Source organism: Aptenodytes forsteri, unplaced genomic scaffold (genome assembly GCF_000699145.1).
Source record: "Aptenodytes forsteri isolate BGI_AS27 unplaced genomic scaffold, ASM69914v1 Scaffold3, whole genome shotgun sequence".
NCBI lineage: Eukaryota > Metazoa > Chordata > Aves > Sphenisciformes > Spheniscidae > Aptenodytes > Aptenodytes forsteri.
In genome coordinates, this window is record NW_008795283.1 from 1,900,983 (window position 1) to 1,921,007 (window position 20,025).

Below are 20,025 nucleotides of genomic sequence, written 5' to 3' on the forward strand. Positions count from 1 at the left end.
TTTTGGTGCCAATGCAGAGACAGACATACATGTTATTCTAGGAACAAGCAGCAGCCATGAAGGCTCAAAGAATCAAGCTGAGCTGGTTGTGAGCTTTCTAGTGATGTAAATTTGCTTCAGTACTTGTGAAAAGTTGTTGTTTTAACCCACTCATAGAAATGTAGCATTCCAAATAATATTTTTCCTCAGGTATATGGGCATGCTTCCAAGCAGAAGACAAAGCAACCTTAAAATAAAGTCAGCATTAAGAGCACTCACCTAATTCAAACTTGAGACCCACCCTTTGCTCTCCCCTTTCTCAAGCTAAGATCCCAACTATAGCGCTATCAACTAATTTGGGAGGACAGCAGGGAGCCACAAGTTTGCGATCTCTCTTTTGTTCTAGTGAGTAATAAATGAAGGGTCCAAAACCTTGAGATCTGTGAAATAAGACTTCTTAGTTTTCAGCCAGTTTCTCTCCAAATTGTGAACAGTAAACCGCAGTCTTCACCAATTTTGCAGGCTTGGAGTTCTGGACAAGAAGCAGCCGTATCTCTCAAGTAGCCTGAATACAGAGGTAATTCAGAACAAGGAACCTGCACACAGTCCTGCTTTTTTGAACTTAACTAGAATTTTCAGTTCATTTTTGGGGCAAAGTCCAACACCAAGATCTTCTTTTCTATTAAAGCAATTTGTCCATAGGAGATGGGCAGAGAAGCAGATGATCAGATTTCAGTTTGGTTAATAGAGCATTTCTAAGGTCAAAGGCAAGGAAGCCTGGATGAAGACCCGTCATTGTGCATAGGTTTATCTTATGCAGTTTTACAGTTTGACTCCACAGCCAAATTCCTACCCAAAAGGCAAAACAGGTCTCTTCAAAGATTTGGAAGTATTGCAAAAATAAATGCCCAAGGCCAGATTTGAGCCTTATCTGCTAAAAAGGAGAAGCAGGTAATAAAGGTCAGGGTAGTTTGAGACCATCTCCAGTTTACAGTTGCACAAAAAGCTTTGTTTTGATCAATGTGGAACTACTCTCAAGCTGTGAAGGCATTGTCCCCCGTCCCCGCACCATCTTCAGAGACTTGTTATTCCCACCCTCCCCCAACACTCCCCTCAGCAGTTTCATTTGTGAAGCTAGACAGAAATCACGTGGTGTCGTATGACTTAAATACACCCTGTTGTCATCAGCCCTGACCTACAGAACCAAGCTTTAACTCCTTCAGTTATGTCCCTTCCCCAAAGAGAATGGCATCTAGCTTGGCAGTGGTTTTAGTTGTCTTGATTTAAGTCAAAACCTTAAAATTCATTCCCAGAGTGGCTCAAATTGCCAGGAGAAGGGGGGGGACGGGGGGGAAACTTAAAAGAACCTGCTTATCCATTCAAAGGCTCTTGAGAGAGCTGCTAAGATGGAAGTCTATTTTTGTTAATCTACCATTTCCACTGTATCAGATTTGACCATTTCTCCCTTTGAGCCAAGATCCTCCCTTCCCTCATAGGCAAAGTGTCATAATTCTTTGGAAGAAGGCAGTACTTCCCTGGTATTGCTGCATCTTTTCTATCTTGCTGCTGCTCTTGCCACCCTGCTGAGATAATAATCAAAAAAGTAATTTCTTAATGACTGTATAAACTATGCAATACTTTCATCTTGAAAAAGAGCACATTCCCAGTCCCATAGTGTCAAAATTCATCCTCCTTTGTGTTTTTCATATACCTCGTGAAATCAGCTAGGCAGCAGCAGGGACAACACTAAAATCCCTCTTTGGCCTAGAGTCCATTGGCCCCACTGTACAGCTTGCCTAGAAACGCTATGTATAAATGCCATACATTTACATGTAAACCTGTTCATTTCACAGCAGATAATTTCAGAACATAGCATTTTGCAGCACACAAGCTGCAAGCCCATCCTCACGAGCCACGTGAGTGTGGTTAAAAAACGCTAGTTCAACTACTTGTTGAGGAATGAGAAGTGGAGCAAAGCTCAGAGCCCCAACTCAGTTTCTGGCTCTGCTTTGGTCATCTGGTAAGTTTTCAGACAGGATCACAGCCTGCCTGTCATAGCAGACTAAGGTTTCACAGCTTCTAGCAATGTTCTGTGCAGCTAAAGACGAGCATCTGCGACCACCACTGAGCGTGGCTATTTTCCTTACATACCAGCAGCAATTTCAATGGCATAAAAAGGTCAGCTACAACAACACACAGGAAGGCTATCAGAATACCTTCAAACCTAAAGAACTCATATAGGCTACATAAAGAGGCTCCCTATGGAAGTAAAGAATATTCTTCATCCAGCTGTGTACTTAGCTGTCCTTCAAAAGTCTAATGTCATCCCCCTACTGATACACATACCCAAGGAGAAATGGAGGGATAGCTAAAAGAACCAAGAGGACTGGATGGCTTTTGGGACTGGTCATAACACATAGCATCAAAAACTACCTGTTACCAAAAATCACGGCTACCTGACACTTGCTGAAGAATCATGACATAGTTCCTAATGGGCAATGGCAGCTGGCTGTGGGGATGGAACTCAGTTTCAAAACTGAGTCTCCAAGGCTCATTTTGACCAGCAGATACCTTCACGGGTCAACTGGTGTAGAAAAGCCTTGCTGTAGTAAATGCAACCCAGCAATTATATGGCTGTAAATCCAGCACTTCCCTTTTTCTCTAGGGAAAAGGACCAAGGTAATGAAGAGGAGAGGAAGAATAGGAATAACCTTATTCTTCAGGGAGATAAACAATTGAAAGGAAATAAAACAGCTGTAACATAGTGACTAAAGAAGAATTAGGCCTTGCATCTGTGTAACGTAAGTTGTATCCAAGTGCATATCAATATAGGCTACAACCAAATTATTTGGAAAAGGTCACGCCAATCCATAGAAGGGATGTTAGGCCATCTTGTCTCAAGAAGGAGCACTGTCCATAGTAATAAAGGGAGAAAAGGGAGGTGAGTCAGAAGAGGCAGTGTGGTACATGGCTGCTCCAGACAGTCCTGGCACTAAGCTTCACAGGGAAAGTGGAGAGGATGGGCAGAACAGAAAAACAAAGCAGCAATATTATGAAGGGCTGGGTAAGTCACAGTCCCCCTTCAGCAAGAGTTGGAGTACACGCTATTAAGAATGTTTGTTGTGTTTTTTTTCCAGAGCAGAAACACCTCCAAAGTGTCAGTGTTATTTACACTGTGGAGTGAGTGATGAGAGCAAGGAATCAGCAATAGCCAGCATTGAGAAAGTTTAAAAATAGATTGAAGGAGGGGAAGAGAACGAAGAGAGGCTTACTTTTTTTATAGCTTCCTACTTGGTAGGAGAATACATTTTTATCTTACCTTGTAAGCACTAGAAGTATAATAGATACTGCAGGATTTTAAACTACAGTATCTTAATTTTGAACCATCTTCCATTTGGCTCACTGCCTTTGAAATAAAACAGGGAGCAAAAAGTTTCCGCACAAAGAAATATTTCACTTAAGACACCATATCTCATAGCAAGATTTTAGCACTTGACATTGCCCCAAACTTGGAGAGAAGTTTGCAGAAAGCTCTATAGCACTGTCAACAGCTGCCTGATCACAGTTGGCAAAAGCAACAACCACCACACGATTGTTTAGTTTAGCCTCTCTGGTTTGATTCTACCTACAATAGATCAGATCTTCTTTCAGGAGCCTCTACTTTGATGTGAAGTATTCTCTGTTCCCCCCCAAAACACACACCCCCTCCCTGACTACCTCTCCCAAAAGGCTGCTCAGAGTCCAGAATCAGCTTCACCTTGCCACTTCTAGGCTGCGTAAGAGGCCAGATACCTGCAGCTGTGGAAAAGGAAGCACATCTGAAAAGCCGGCAAGGACATTGTGGTTCTGATCTTAGACTGCTTTGCTGAACAAGTCAAAAAATTAACAATTATTATGCAAGCCTCATATGAATAATGATCAGGTCCCTAGCTTTGGGAATGTTTTAGAAGCTACCTGAAATATATGGTGGCCTGGGGCAAGGGGCATGAAGGGTGTGACTGGAATCTCTCAGTCTCTTCCCTCTCTCCCCAACATCACACACATTCCCTTTCACTCCTCTCCTTCCAGCTCTGGTCTCTTCAAGGTAAAGACTCTGTAAATTCCCCCACATCTTCAAGGAATATGGCCTAAAAGTGGGGGGTGGAGACAGCAGCAAATTTCCCAGATCAATGGCCATTTGAAATTCAGACATATGGCTGAAGCCCTACAGCTGCATGTGTTAATTACCACACACATCCCCTGTAAAGCAGTCTGTTAAACACAAAAAGAAAACAGAAGAGAAAAAAGCTGTTCCAAGGGATTAAGTAAATAGTCTAAATTTTTGACCCTGCTCCCCCAGACACATGCCCATGTATAAGAACACAAGCTCCCTTCCTTTCTCCCAACACCTGCATGCTGAGGAAGCACAACACCCCTTCTATCTCTAGCCATGTGCATTGAACCTATCTCAAAGTGTACTTTCCCCCTTCCAGCTCCCCCTTCCCAGCCTCTTCTCTCACCAGCCCCTCTCCCTTTCTCCTTTAGAGGACTAATTCCTGGCTGACAACCAGGCTAGTCTTGGGCTTACAATACGTCTTTTCATTCCCTCGTAGGCAAAGAGAATGGGTATCTCGCTGCTACGTCTGTATTGCATGTGTGCAAATGAGGGAAAGGGGAAAGAACCTAACTATATTTTTTTCACTACTTGTTTCTGCAGGTTTTTTCCCCCCAGGATCATTAAGAGTAGAGGTTCAGAGCTTTAGTGAGTGAGCACAACTCTGCTCTCTAACTCTGCTGCCCCAGCTAGTTCACCCCAGGATCTGAATTTAGTCCAAAGGAGTTTTTCTATTCGATTATGAAACTGAAGAAACTCTTTTTCTATATGAGGGAAGGAATGGGGAAGAATGGAGGGAGGCAGATAGGCAGGGTAATTGAGTACTGCTGGAAGGACCTCCAAAGGATCTAATGTGCTTCAGAAGGAAATCTGTATGTACAGAACAAAGCATGTCTCAAAAGTGTACACAGGGTACAAGTGACACCACATTCTCAAAATTAAAATATTTTTATTTTAAGAGGAGGAAGGTCATTCCTCAAAGTTACAGACTGCCAGACATCTACAGATTGACTGTTCAAAAGCCCAAGACAACTGATCTTAAGAACCATCATCATTTAACAGTGTATTTGTGAGCAACTGAACAGTCGAGATGAAACCTGTCAAGTCCTTACACTTGAGAATTGCTTTGCTGCAGCACCTGAAGGTCCCATCACAATCTGAGCACCAAGCTGAGCACAGTGGCATATAATAAAAGACAGACACAACCCAGAGAAATTGAGTCTGTCAGGAAGACTTCTCCCATCCCTTGCCTTTATCAAAGCATTTTACAATACATCTCCCTTACTGTCAACATAAAACAAAAACCCACACGAGCACACGGAGGGAAGCTATTATTCCAGCTAAATCTGTTCTAAAGAAGCTTTAATTCCCATAGGTGCCATCTCAGGCACTTGAACAAACATTGTGGTTGCCTCTCCCGCTTCCCCCTACCTTATTTACAAGCACACATGCTCTGCATACATTCAAGATTTCCCATCACAATTTCATAGTTTCTCTCTCTCATAGAGAAACCTTGACAGAGCTCATGGGGCAAAGGAGTTGAAAGGAAAGTACTTCCAGTCCCTCAACTGAACCGCTGCACACATGACAACATACGTTTCCTGGTGCATTACATTGGTTTGAAAGAAAACAACACCGACGTTCAGATGTCTAGATTCTTCTGCAGGATGCGAATACTCAAACAAAATAGGGTCATGTTAGGCTGGTACAAGAAAACAACTTCTAGTTTCACTTATCTACAAACCCAGCAATTTCTCCAATTTATCCTCAGGTTTATTTTTAAGAGACAGGTATAGAAGACAGGAAGTCTAGAACTATTAATTTTAAAGTTATAATGATGCAGTTTTAAAGGATCTGGAGAAATACATAGCGTAATAGTATAACATCTTGGCATGCTGATCCAGACACTCAAAGAGCATGGGAAGAATTTTTTTAACAACTCTTTAAAAAAAGAAAAGGTGTTGAGGCCACATAGCTACAAAGTATTTAAACAACAAAAACAACCCACAGACCCCAGAACTATTCCATTTCTCTGCAAGCTGTAATTGGTCAGACACTAGAAATCCGTGTATAGCACATAAACAGTTAATAATACCTTAACAGATGTTGCTTAATCAATTGTTAGCCTGCTTATTAGATCTACTCACCAGGCTGCTCAATACCATGACTTAATCATTTAAAACCCTTTACAGCTGTCCTTAAGACATTACAGACATGAGTAGTCTGTAGATTGCTGTAACAACACTTGTAAACTACAATTTTATTAAGTCATATTATATAGACTAACCTACCGATTAGAACTGTTGCTTTATAGATGAAAGCAGAATTCTTGCATTATATCAAACAAAATATACTTTAAAACAGAATTTACCTTCTGCTTAAACTTGCCAATGAAACTTTCTTCAGCCTCAAATTTGATACATATGTTCTGAGGCCCACAAAAAAAAAATGTCTTTATGAAAACTAAACAATTTCAGACAAGTCAGTGATGTGGGGACCCAAAAGGATTGTTTTTAATTCTACTGTTTATGTAGCAAATTTGAGGTTGAATTTTTCTTCTAGACCTTAATATTTCAAAAATCTGTTTGATTTATGAGATATAACTAAGCGTTTCTTAGAACATTGCTCTGCTCTGGAAAAGTGATCCAGTATACACAGTATTGTAAAATTACATTCCTCTGTTCTCACAAAAATTGATCACAACTCCCAGTTAAAAGCTGGGTTCTCTATCTTATAAAGTCTGTAATATTGGCAAACTACGATCTGCCATACCTGTGAAATTCACTTGCTTTCTACAGTTACATTTAACTGGAATTTAATAAACAATTTTAAAGATTATGTACAGTATAGGGATAGCGATAGGAACCAGACAGAATTCTGAATATCTACAAACTGACAAACCTACTATTAAAATAATGGCATTTTTTACAGAACAATTTTTATAATAGAGAAGCAAACTTCCATTCCACCACTAAGTTTGCTTGGAAATATAAATGAGCTAACCAAAATTTTATGTGCTACAAGTTCCATCTACAGAATTTTTTATTCACAGCCCACTCAGGCCTTTGCAGGACAGTGTTTTTGTTGCACTAATCTCTCGCGGTTACTTCTCAGTCACCTGAGTTTTTTATCCCAGTTTCATGAAAAGCAGCACACGTTCATGTTTCTCCCAGAGATGATTTCCTGCCCCCTGTTAAATTTTATCAGGGTAGACTGAGAAGCTGTCACCATCAGCACGTGGTAGGACAAATCAAGCTTTTGCACAACCAGAGGACTTGGAGCATTCATGTAGCACACACACAGCAAATCGGCTGCTTTCAGGAAGCAGACTTATTATATATGCATAGCACAGTGACTTTCCACATAGCTACACTACACATGCACCTCTGTCCAGAAGCATCAAATTGTATGCACACACTTTGTGTGCATGTGTATATTTTACACAGAAAAGACCTGGCGGAAACATGTCAGCCCTGGTCTAGGAATATTATGTGACAAAGTTAAACAGTTCAGAAAGCAATTTTTGCACAAAAATGCTCCTTCAGACTTATAAACTAGTATATTATTTATTTAAAAATAAATATGTAACATAAGGGATCCAGAAGAATTGTTTGGGTAGCACTGCAGACTTAGTACTTGCTACTGTTCTGCAAGAAATTCATCATAAGATGGTGTTCACCAGCTAGAACCATCACTTGACTTCATACTGCCCCAGTAAACTTGTATTTCTTTCACCTTATATGATGAAGGCCATATAATATTTCTCTATCTTTCCTGTATCCTTTAAAGCTTCTAAAGACATCACAAAGTATTTTCTCAGTATTTATGAGGTTGGAGAGGCAGGAATAATTGGGCACTTGAAGTTTGGTTTGTCTAATAGCACAGCTCTGTTTCAGATTTGATCAGTACCCAGTTGAATCGAGAAAGAACTGGAGAAGGTAAAGACCAAAGTCCCAGTCTCAGGTTTTGGTCACATTTCAACTTGATGTTTTTGTCAAGATATTACCTGTCTTGATATTACCAAGATATTACCAGGGAGCATGCTCCCCTCCCTGCGAGCAGACAGCAGGTGAGTTAGTGCCAGCTGCACCTGACTTCTTACCACCAGCAGACAAAGCTTCCAGGTCTCCACGTACAAACAGTTCCATTTATTTACATCAGCACAAGCCGTCCTCCACTTGGGTTTGCCTGAGGAGAGCATTCACCCTTTACTGCTCAGTCTAATTACTGACTCAGACTAATGGCTCATTACTGATTCAAATTGCTCAGTCTACTGGCTGCACAACTAGGCCATTAACATTTTCTAGAGGTAAGACTGTTGGAAACCAGCAGAAAGAGAGCCACAGAATGGGCCAACTTGCCCACAATTGCAGCAGAGAATTTCCCTGCAATGAAGCCTGCCTTTAAGCCCATTTCTCACAGTTAAACCCACAAAAAGGAACCCAATTCTAGATGTTTAATTGACAGGAATTTTAAGTTGTTCATCTTAGATTCCTCAAATTGCTTCAGTGTTTTCTTGTAGGCTGCAAACTCATTGGGCAAAGCTTTTCACAACTCCATACAAGAGTCACGACTACATGTAAGATAGCAAGTGTAAAATGAGCTGAACCCAGGCTTTGCCTTCTGTGGGGCCATTATAGCTTACATTTCACCAATATCACTGTACCTGCCCCAGGTTCATGGAATTGCAGATGCTATTGTCAGCTTTTGCAATAGAGAAGCAAAGCAAGTCAAAAGAGGCCTGGAACTTTATGCACTGCAAGAGACTTTATGAGAAGAAAAAAAAAAAAAAAGGGAGTTCATACCACTCAAGACTCTTCATGACTGACACTGACAGTTTATCCAGCCCATATTTACCCTGTACTTGCATCATCTTTTAATCCCAGATCATAGAACCAAGCCTCCTTTCCCATTTCCTTCATTCAGTTGATTCAAAAAATGGTATCAACACCTCTCACACAGTGTCCAGAACAGTTAACAACGACTAACGAACCATTATCCCCACTTGGTTTCCCCCCCCCCCCCCCTTCACTCATTTCCACTCTCTCCACTTTTAATTCACTCAGTTTCCAGTTTTAAGAAGGAAGATGAAGTGACTTCATGGAGATATACGACACGGCTGCTTTTTACATCCCTCTGCCTCCTGACCAGCCTACTTTTTAAAACCTGCTTGGTGACTGTGAAAGACACTACTCATGGCTGCAATATGCCAAACATGTAGCTTTGAGCTCCTAAAGCCCCAGCATTCCTCAGATAAAGAAACAAGTTTTGTGTTTTCTTGTTCTGTTTCAAACGTGTGGCACAAATTTCCCTTTGCCTGGGAAGGAATGTTCTGCATTCTTTAGGCAGGGAAGAAATCCAGTCATGTTGGCTCCAAGGACGCCTTTCACTGCTTCTTAAAACATTAACAACCTCCCAGTGGGAGAGAGGGGGGAGATCCAGCCCTCTAGGGGACAGCGTGCATCTTCCAAGTCTCTCATGCCTTTCAAACTAAGCAGTAACTGGAGTAAATTAGTGCAAGAAGCTCCTTACAAAAAAGGATTTTACAAGGAACAAGCTGGAATAAGGAACAGACAGCAACAGAAATCTACAGGTTCCCACCCAAGAATAACTGCATTCCCTGACAAAGGTCCTGGAAACTTGTTCTTCACTTGCAGGCTGAATTCAGCATAGAAAGAACAGTGGTAAATGTCTGAGCTGTGAAGTCCACACACCAAGCATGTCCTGGAGAACCTGGGTTTCCACTCCACTTCATACAAACATGCCTCCATCTCCCCAGGCCCAGGTCTGCTCTGCCTTCTGGCAACAGAGTACTTCTCAGACACAGAACAAATCAATACATTCTATTTTAAAGTTTTAAGTTTGGTGCCAATTTAATTTGATTTAAATTACCTTACAGGGCAAATTGTATGAGTAACTGGCATTGCATCATACAGCAATAGCAGCAATGTAAGCATGAGCAACCAGAGTATGGGATTTAAAAATAAAAAGGATTTCTTGCAGAAAGCTCCGCAGAGCCATTTCTGGAACTACATGCCAAACCACGTGACCATAAAGCCATTTCATTTTCTTTTCATCAGTAGTGAGAGAGCCTGTAAGTGGAATTGCGTATTACCTCACATCTTCTGGTGACTCCATACCTATTGACCCCCAGAAATCAGGGCTAAACAGGACGGAAAAGAGGCCAAAACATTTGGAGAAAGTTATTACCGATAACCAGCCCTTTTCTCCTTCCAAAATTAATTTGTCTCTTCTAAAGGAGAGCTAATATGCTAGTAAAGTCTTCTGTTTCATTTATTACCCAACAGCTTAAGCCTACCCATCTGCACTGTTTCTAAGGCAAAGCAGCCTCCATCCAAAAAACTATTTTGCCCTGAAGACTTGAAAGGCACCAGCATCACACAAAAGTTTATTAGCTCCATATTTTACATTCCTGTATGAATGGGACAAAAGAAATCACTTTTGAGAGTCTTAGCTATTCCTTTTCCTCCTGAGAGCGCCTATTTTGTGCCAGATAATGCTCTTTGACTCAGAGGCCCTCATCCAGGGATGGAGAGAGGAGTCTGCTGTGCAGTGGGAAAAGTCAAAAAGCTCCCAAGTCAGTTGCCCAAAGTGATGTCAGAAGTTTCCAAGATGTGCCCCTACAACAGAAAGGTCATCACTGACCCAGTTCCTGCTGGACCCCTCCTCATCCTGCCCTTTTTATCTTCTTGCAAAGAGCAATCTTTGCAGAAAGAGTCTGAACACTCAGCTAGAATGGATGGCTATATGCACGCTGGCTAGCCACCAGTCTTCAGAGAAACCAGACCTCCAGTGACCACCTTGCTTCAAGGAAGCCAGGCTGTTCTTGGTTTCAACTTCCTTACAACAGGTCCCAATACTGGAATGTTGAATCAAGGTAATTGAAGTCAAGAAAAAACACTGATAAGAAAGCCAAATCCATTTTTAGATTAGGCATTCATCACTAGCCAAAAAAGTAATGCTAAGTCCATCAAATTTTAAACCAAGTTATTTCAGCTTCTAAAAAGCCCTCTTGATTTTAAAAGACCTATTTAATAATTGCTCATAAGGAATTTTCTAACATGATGCAGAAAGGCCAAAATGTCTTGTGCAGGGGCTTCCAACAGATATGAACAGATTCAGAATTGGAGGGGACAGAAAGTTTACATAATTGCTCAAAGCATGCTGGCCCAAAGGAAAACATTTTCCTTTTCTTGACAGCTACTGCATAGGATGTTTCTGCAGCCACGTGACCAAATGTACCATTCTTGAAACAGGATGCCACAGGCAGCACCAAGGAGAATCAATTTATATTACAAATTTTAGATTGATTCATTCCATTAACAGTTCTCTTTTTCTGCATGTTTCAACCTCTGAGTTAATAAAGGGAGTAAAGTGGGAAAAACAAGTTCAGATGTTTTCTTCTTTTGCTCCTGTGTCTGATGAAATCCAATGTCAGCTGCTTCCAATTCTAGAAGAACACAGCAGGACTACTCAGGTAGGAAGCCTACAAACAGCCCCCGCTCGAAAATGCAGATTTCAAGAGCTAGTGGATTTGCTCATACTTCAGGCTAGACTAGCAATGATTGCATTAACAGGATGATAACAATGCTTTCAGGTGCCAATTACACATTAACACATAATTACAGGTTTACAGAGACATATCCTTATCTAACATAAGAAGCAGGCTTCAGCATTCAGTCTTAACTAAGTAGTTTTCCTTGCATCTTTCTTCTCCCTACCTTCCTAAGCTACTATACACAACCAATAGACTGGAGAGCAGATATGCTCAAAATGTGTCACTGCTCTGAACATAGCAATCTATGATTCCTGTTAAGTGTTTTCAGGACTGGATTGACAGTCCCAGCATGGAAGATGTTCTTCAAATTAAAGTGTTGGCATCAAGGTAGGCATTTTCCTGCATTTTGAAGCATCAGGAATAATTGGTTTAGAGGATTAGCAGTAAAAATCCTGCTTCAGATATCAAAACAGGAACTTCTCCCAGGAAACAGCCTTCATCCTCACCAGCAGGAGTGAGGATGCATTCAGCACTGTTTTCCTGTAGTAAGGAGACAAACTCAAAAAAGTTGACTCTGAATGGGAGGTAGAGGGGAAAAGGGTTGAAAATCAGGGTGCGGAGAGGGCCTAAAGACAAACTTGACTGCTCATCAATGTATACTTCAGTGGTCACCCCTCCCAAGACTATTTCAATGAATGCAAATCAGAAGACACAGAGAAGGGCTACGAATACACACAGAAGCAGAACAACGACACATCTAGTGCCTTGCTGAAGAAAGGGCAAGGACTGGAGAAAGGAGCATAAAGAAGGAGGACCCAATGCCTAATGCACAAAAGAGCGATGTTTCCAAGCACAGCTAGGGTTTAATCCAGCGCTGCTCCAGCCGGCCAGAGGGTTTTAGGCTCTGTTAAAAAAAGCACCTTTCAATGCATATAAAGCCACAACCACGACATTGGCACTCTTGACTCCCAGTGTACTAGTCATATTGATAGCCTTCCTAATCTCTAGGGATTTTACTGAGAAATGCTCAGTAGTCAACTTCAAGGTGAACAAGCAGAGGTTATTCTGTGCCAGCCGCCCCTTTGGGAACCTCTGCTTTCATGTACTACATCTTGGCTGATGAGCACAGAGCAGAGTGCGCCATTTTCTACTCCACAGGGTGGTGCACCAACAGACTGTCATCTTATTCTTCCTACTAAAGGGGAAGGTCTAAAGGCACATAAGCTTCCTGCACACCGAGACGGTTAGGAACCCAGGTTCTGAGTTATCTCAAGGGACTTGGCTGGGCAGCTGCTATTACAGAACAAGTTGCTGAAGCACAGGACTCCACTCACCTTTCCTTCCCGAATTACCCTGGCTTGATGGTTTATCAGTTACAGAACCTAAAGGGGAGGAAAAAGAAAGAAGAGACATCTATTTAGATGCTGCATGATCACACAGAACATGTAATGTCACATTAATACAGTCAATATCTCAACCCACAAAGTGGCTGTTTTGCTTGCCAACAGCTCAGTTTAGGATTCATCAGAAAGCCTGTGGCTTCAACCAACTGGGATAGCATAAGGAAGTTTTATGCATGAAGATATTAAATCAGGGTGAGAGTAAACAAGAAATCTTTAGTAGCTGGGTCCAGTGATTTGAAAGAGCTCAGAGCAGTGTGCTAGTAAGAAACCTGAAATAAATCCAAGGGCAAGAAGGAAAGATCAATAAGAGTCACTTCTTTCGTTTGCAAATGTCAGGAAGAACAAATCAAAAACAGGTGGGGAGAGTGTGCAGGGAATGCAAGGGGCAGTATTCTAAAGGAAAGGGATTAAGTGGGACAATTTGCAGAAAATGGATTTCAACCAACCCCTGAACATCCCCAGCTGTTTGAAAAGGGACACTGAATAAGATACAGCATGTACTTGAATAGAACACAACTTGGGTTTTTTAATATAACTTAGGTCTTCACATAATATATATGATTCTACACTTGTTTCTGCAGTTTGCTTTAGTGCTTCATCACCCAGTTTTCCACTAAAACTTGAACTGATAATAAAAGCTTTTTGAACAAATCCATTACCAAAGCGTATAAAATTATGACAAGCTTTTTTTTTTTTTTTTTTTTTTAATAGCTTTATTCCCAGGAAACTGATTCTTCCGTGCACCATTACTAAACAGTTCCAGTGATTACTGATCCTTCAGGAAACATGGATCAAAAGTCAGCTGCAAAGCAGGCAGCTCTGACAGGCCCAAGAGTCTGGTCAAGACAAACTCTAAATGTAAACTCTATTGCCCAGGCATTTTCACTTGCAGACCAGTTCATCACAGATCTGCTACTGAATTACAAGTAGGAAGCACATACCCAATGTTAGTCATCATAGGCCTAACATCTGTGTGTCCTACAATACACCATGAATTTACTTTCCTGGTAACACAATTTTATAAACAGCTCAAGACTAAATGAACAGATCAGCAAAACTCTAAAACATGCCCTACCATAACCATATACTGGGAATGGTGGAAGTCATATTCTAAGGTTTAAGCCAAATTACTGTAGCATTTCACCTTACACAAAAACGGGATATTAATCTTATTTTCTTTCCATGTACCTGTGAAACACCAAGCATCCCCTCAAGCTACATTGACTCACTGGTTCCCAGACAGTTCTCCCACTCAACTCAAACCCTCATGCAAGTCACTACATTTGCTTATTACCACAAAACACCCTACAGCCAAGAGGACACTAAATAAAGTGAGAAGGATTAAAAAACCCAAAAGTTTGACTGCTGTCGTGTTTGCATCTAAAGGGCAAACACTGCAGGGCCATATGAAAATCTAGAGCCCAACCTCATCCCATTTGAGCTGTGGGCTGCCATATTGAATGGTGGGGAGGAAAAAACAAACATCCATCACCACTCTGTTTTAAGTACAGAAAATGATGGATTTGGACCCAGTAAAACATAGGGCAACAGAGCAGTGTCAGGCTGAGAGCCCAGAAGCACGTTGCTTAATAAACCCACGAGTAACGGCCTGGCTCTGGACCTCCCTCTTGTGAGCTTGGTGCAAGCCCAGTGCTGTCCAGCCCCATGACACAAACATGGGGATCCTGGAAATGAGCAACATGATCAGAAGACCCAAATCCATTACAGCAGCAGGACCCCAGATTTGGGGGTTAGTAGTCAACAACTACCAGTTTCTCACAGAACCACCTTATCAAACTTTGAACTGAAGTCACTCTGCAGGCAAAATGACTCCATGGCCCACTCAATACAGCCCGAGAACCACTTCTTTAAAATACAGCTCATGAAAAAAAGTTATCCTATCTGTTACAGGAACCTCTGGGTTTGGTGTACACAGCAACACTGCGACTCTTGCCCTGGCTACCACAGCTGTTATCTTAGCCGTTTTTCTCAGTGAGCCTTGCAAGAGTGTCTGTACCCTAACTGTGGGGTGGACATGCCACAGTCCAAGCTCCCTTGCAGCTTCCAAATACCAGCAAGCACACAGGGAGATACAAGCACAACTGCAGTACTAAATCGGGTAAACTGGTCAAGTCACCTGAAAAGATTAAGCACTCTGAACAGGATGCGTTCTCCCCAAACCCCTTCAGTTATCAGATTAGTATTTGTTGAAGCCACTCCCACAGTACCTGAACATACAGGAGTTTTGTTCTGTACAGAAGAGCCGCTAATAGGCTTGCCATCAGGTGTCACACACCAGCAGTATCCAGTGTAGGTATGGCACTGCACCTGTTTGATAAAACAAAGAGCAGGCATTTCATTTCTCACTCTATCACCCACCACTTTCATTATAATCCAGCATCTTAGTAGAAGTCTCAACCCAGACGCATGAAACACATGCTTCAGAGTGAGGAGGTCACACAGAAGAGTATCTTTGATATTGTTATCTTTTCTTTCTCCCCTCACCTCCATCCCCAAAGAAAGGTTATTTCTGCTACTCCAACTCCTTTAGCTGCAATTCAGGAGGCAAAAGAAGTTACAAGTAGTCAGCTGAGAACACTTCAGTTTGGGGATGCAGCAGTTGTGTCTCAGCTCATTCCACCTTCTGCTAAATCCCATTTACTATTTATCATTAAATAGTTGTCCCACTGCATCCCAGCTGGTATGAGGAAAGGCCATCCTGGCCCAGTTCCACAGCCACTGCTTGAGAACAGCGTTCTGTGGGCATTTCGAGAGTATTTTGTTCAGTAAACATGGCTGGAAAAATGCAACACTGACTTGTTATGTTAACAAACCCTCTCCAGATAGGTTTAAGCTCTCTCCTGTTACTATGTCAACCTAGGCAGCAGGAGCAAGATCCAACATGCTTGCTCTTCATGTATTGACAAGGACTTAAGAACATTTGATGAAGGCTCTAACGAGCCAAAAGGTACACAGCACAAGATTCATCTTGCTAACTTTAAAGCTCTACATCTGAACTGAACATCTAGAGTTGCCCAGTTCCGCCCTTCACCACAGAAGGACACCAGAATAACTAGTTCAGATGTGGATCTCTAAAGTGAGAATAGATAAATCCTGATCTAGCAGACTGGTCTTAGTAGCATCTACACAGGTATTAGTTCAGTGGCACTATAGTTTCACCCAGCTTAATAAATCTAATTACAGCCTTTGCCTCAGCTTTCAGAGAGTGACCAAGCATTTGGATGAAATTCAGGATGCCTTTTGACTTCCCTTGAGACAAGTAAATGATCATTATACAGGCATCTGTGTAAATACTAACAGTTTCCAAAATTCTTTCTAGGATTCTAGCCACACTTTCACTTGTGGTTGAGTGTGCACATCAATACTTCCAGCACCTTGAAATGGTACAGAAATGTCTACATTACTATAAGCTGGAGATGGCTGCTTCAATACATTTCTGAAAAAAGCCATGAAATGAGATCACTTCAGAAACTTCCTTTTTATTTGACTTTAAATTTAATTCTGTCCATTCTCTCTTTTTTCCCAAGCACGTTCATTGAAGCCGATTTCCCATTCCAGTCCTCTCCACACAGAAGAGTGATGGGGTGTTTGTGCCATTCCCTTCATTAGGGATCCTCCAGAGCTAGAACAGTCATTCCCCCTTGCTGACAGCTGGCTCTGATTCCCTAAGGTAGCAGTTTGTTCAGAGACTTAATGACAGGCTTTTTAAAAGGCTTTGAGCATCACATAAAACATGATCTAAGAGCAATTATAACACGGTACCACGTGTTTATCTTGGGTTTTACTGAAGTGCAAAGCAACCATTTTGCCTCAAGCAAATTCACTTTTAGCAGCCAAAATCAACAATAATCTCATGTACCCATGTTACTAAAGTCACTGTCACTGCTATCTGCACACTTTCATTTTTATTCTCTCAATATATCACAAAATTGATTGCAAATTACTCAAAAGCACTATGAATATAATTAACAATCATCAAGTTGCAAAATATTTCTTATTGCTCAATCTAATCAATTGCGCATTCAAAACAAGTGTGATGGAACTGCCTGGGTTTCTGTGTTTAGTGTTTATCTTTGCTGATCACACACACATTATTGCATTCCCAACAGCACAAGAAGCTGTCTTTACATCTGAACATTAATTGTAAAAATCTTATCCAGAGATGAAGCCAAATTCCAGGATAGGATCTTGAATTCATAGGGCAAGACCATTCCATGTTACATTACAGAAAAAATCCAGTGTACCCAGCATTTAAAAAATTCAAGTGTTAGTGACTTGATAGTCCTTCAGCCAAGCCTTCAGAAAATAACAAAGTACATGGCAGAGGAGTCCAAAACATGTATTGACATAAATTTAGGAAAGACGCATTAACTAAGAGCATGTTATGCAACTCATCTCAAAGGAGAGCTACCAATTACATACACTCATTTATGCAAGCAAAGCACATTACATCCATAAAAGCAAAGTAATTTTGTAAATAACTAAGCTAATGAATGATGGCCTTCCTTGGACTGGTATCCCATGACCCCTTCTTCCCCCGCTGTCATTAAAAGAAATAAGTCTCAGATTGACAGCACTCTCACAACAACCACATGTTCTATTGCAGCACCAAAGGACTTCCCTACTACAGATAATAGCAGCAATGAAATCATAGCCCTTATCCTAAAGGCCAGACAACTCCCCATGAAGAATGGACACTTCAGAAACCTCAAAAGTCACTGCAGTTGGCTTTCCTGAACATCTTCATGTCAAGAGATCCTACCTCTCACCATGATACCTGACCAGGTCTCAGCATATTTAGGTGTCATAACAATAGTGGCCTACAGCCTACAGTTTGCAGCTTAAAGGCTGGGGAAAAAAAAAACCTGATATACTTTCCATCAAGTTACATAGCACTGGTATGGCATTGAAAAAAATGTAAAGGCAATAGCTGATCCAGTACCATTTCTAAACACTGTGTGTAAACACAAACTCTGTAAAAGGAGTCAACTATCCCAGAGCACCTATAGTAAAGGACCTTGAGAATTCGGGGTTTTACTTTAAATTTTTCCAATGAGTTTCCAATGATCTTAGGTTTGAGTTTGTTTCTAAATCCCATTTAAATCTTCTACCTGAAATTCAACCTCATTCTAATCCTACTCCCATAGTAGCAAGATTTTTAAAGACTGTTATAATCAGAAGAGTAACTGCGTGAAAGTGACACCTGTTTACTGCACAGATCTAATCTTCAGTTATTGAGTTAATTTGGGCTCTATCAAAATACATGTTAGAAAAAGTATGTTCAACTTTTTTTGGCTCTCAGTCTTCTAAAGCTAAGCTCTGTGTCAGAGAAAATACATTATCAACTTTATATACAAAATAAACTTGACTGCTAACCAAGCTGCAGCTACAGAATACTCATTACTGCTGGAAAGGCACACGACAGAGTTTGACATATCAAATTAACATACACCTGTCCAACAGCTGAGCATTTTAAGTTACATAATAGGGAAACAGATAAATAAAACCTGCAAATCATTTGAGGTCTTCCAACAGATTCCCCACCAACAGCTACACTTTCCAAAAAAAAAAAAAAAAAAAAAATCAAACTGCAGTTTAAAGCCCTGCAAGCACTTGAATCCCTGATCTTGCAGGACACTGTTCCTATTTTTCAGGGGTGAGATATGCCATCTCAACTGTGCCTCAACTGAAGGATAAAAAGCACGAGGGACAAACCCAACAAGAATTGCTCTGCCACCACCGCCCAAATTAAGAGTGTAGCAGCAGCTCCTCTATTCTCCCCTGCCATTACGATGTGTGAAATCAAACAGCAGCTAACATACTAGCCACCGGCCACATGAATAAACACCTGCTCTCATCAAGTTCATTACAATATGAAAACATTAAAATTACAGTCACTGGCAGACTCCTCTGCCTCTTAATTTCCTGAGGGAAAAAGCCGCCACTGTTTGGGTTTCTGCAGTATCTCACTAGCAATGCCAGAATCAGATTCCCAAGCAGTCCAAAGCTTCTCAACAAGCAAGCAGCAGCATCTCTTTACAGCCATTTGACAAAGGAGGATCAAGGGGTTATTTCCAAAACATAAACTGTAAATGGGAGAGAAATTGCATGCACATGTATGAGGGAGAGAACAGGGGCAAAGCAGTAATGCTGTGACGGCTGAAACCAGTCACTACGGAGTTATAGAAAGCAAAAGTTTGCTTTAAGAGGCTGGAGAGCACCTTGGACAAGCACTGGGCCGAGCACAGGAACAGCAACACTCAGACTAGCCTTTCACTGCTGTTCAGGTGAAGAGTTTGGTAACCGATTCCTATCCCATCACAGGCAAGACAAACATTTCCTGTCTCCTTCCATAATGGAGGAGAGAGAGGAGAAGGGAAGAAAAACATTCCTTCTGCATTCAAAGCAATACTTCTATGAGAGAAGAAAAAACACATCCAGTTTTTGAACGGCTCTGCTGAGGGTGAGGGCAGGCAGCAGAGCTACTGCCTGCACTCACAGCATGAGGCAAGACTCCAAACCCTGGCTGCACCCAGGTGCTCCTTGTAAGCACTGTAAAAACAGCTAAATAAATTGTTCCAAGCCAGTAAGTCATCTGGTCTAGCCCAGAGCGCAGAAGCCACAGTGTCACACAGCAATTCTTTAATCAAGCCTTTCCTTTGTTCAAGCCATTGAGGCTCATCTAGAAAGTCCTCTGAACCCACCTAAGTGGCACACAATCAGCACACTGGCCTGATGGCTATTTATCCTAACTCTAAGTGGTGATGCCTCGGTTCTGGTTTAAATGTCTTGTTGTACTGCTTAGACCCTGGATCCTGTCATACCTTCTGCTAGAATAAGAGTCAGCTGTCTATTGTCAGAAGCCTGCCTTGCCTTTACAGACAATTTTAGGGAGCTATGAATCAGTCTGCATCTTAAGTTCGAGCTTCTTTGGGACTGCAACACCTTAAATCATTTTCGTCACTTTTTCTGTTCCCTGCTCACATTTAATTCTTCCCAAATGATGTTGT

General features: G+C 41.4%; 1 protein-coding gene across 1 annotated transcript in view; it reads right to left on the minus strand.

The window, feature by feature from the left end:
• SMOC1 (SPARC related modular calcium binding 1) overlaps window positions 1-20,025 on the minus strand; it is a 114,793-nt gene that overhangs the window by 56,876 nt on the left and 37,892 nt on the right. Inside the window, 2 exon segments of the mRNA XM_019472077.1 lie at window positions 12,926-12,973; window positions 15,223-15,322. Coding sequence (XP_019327622.1) covers window positions 12,926-12,973; window positions 15,223-15,322 — 148 coding nt within the window.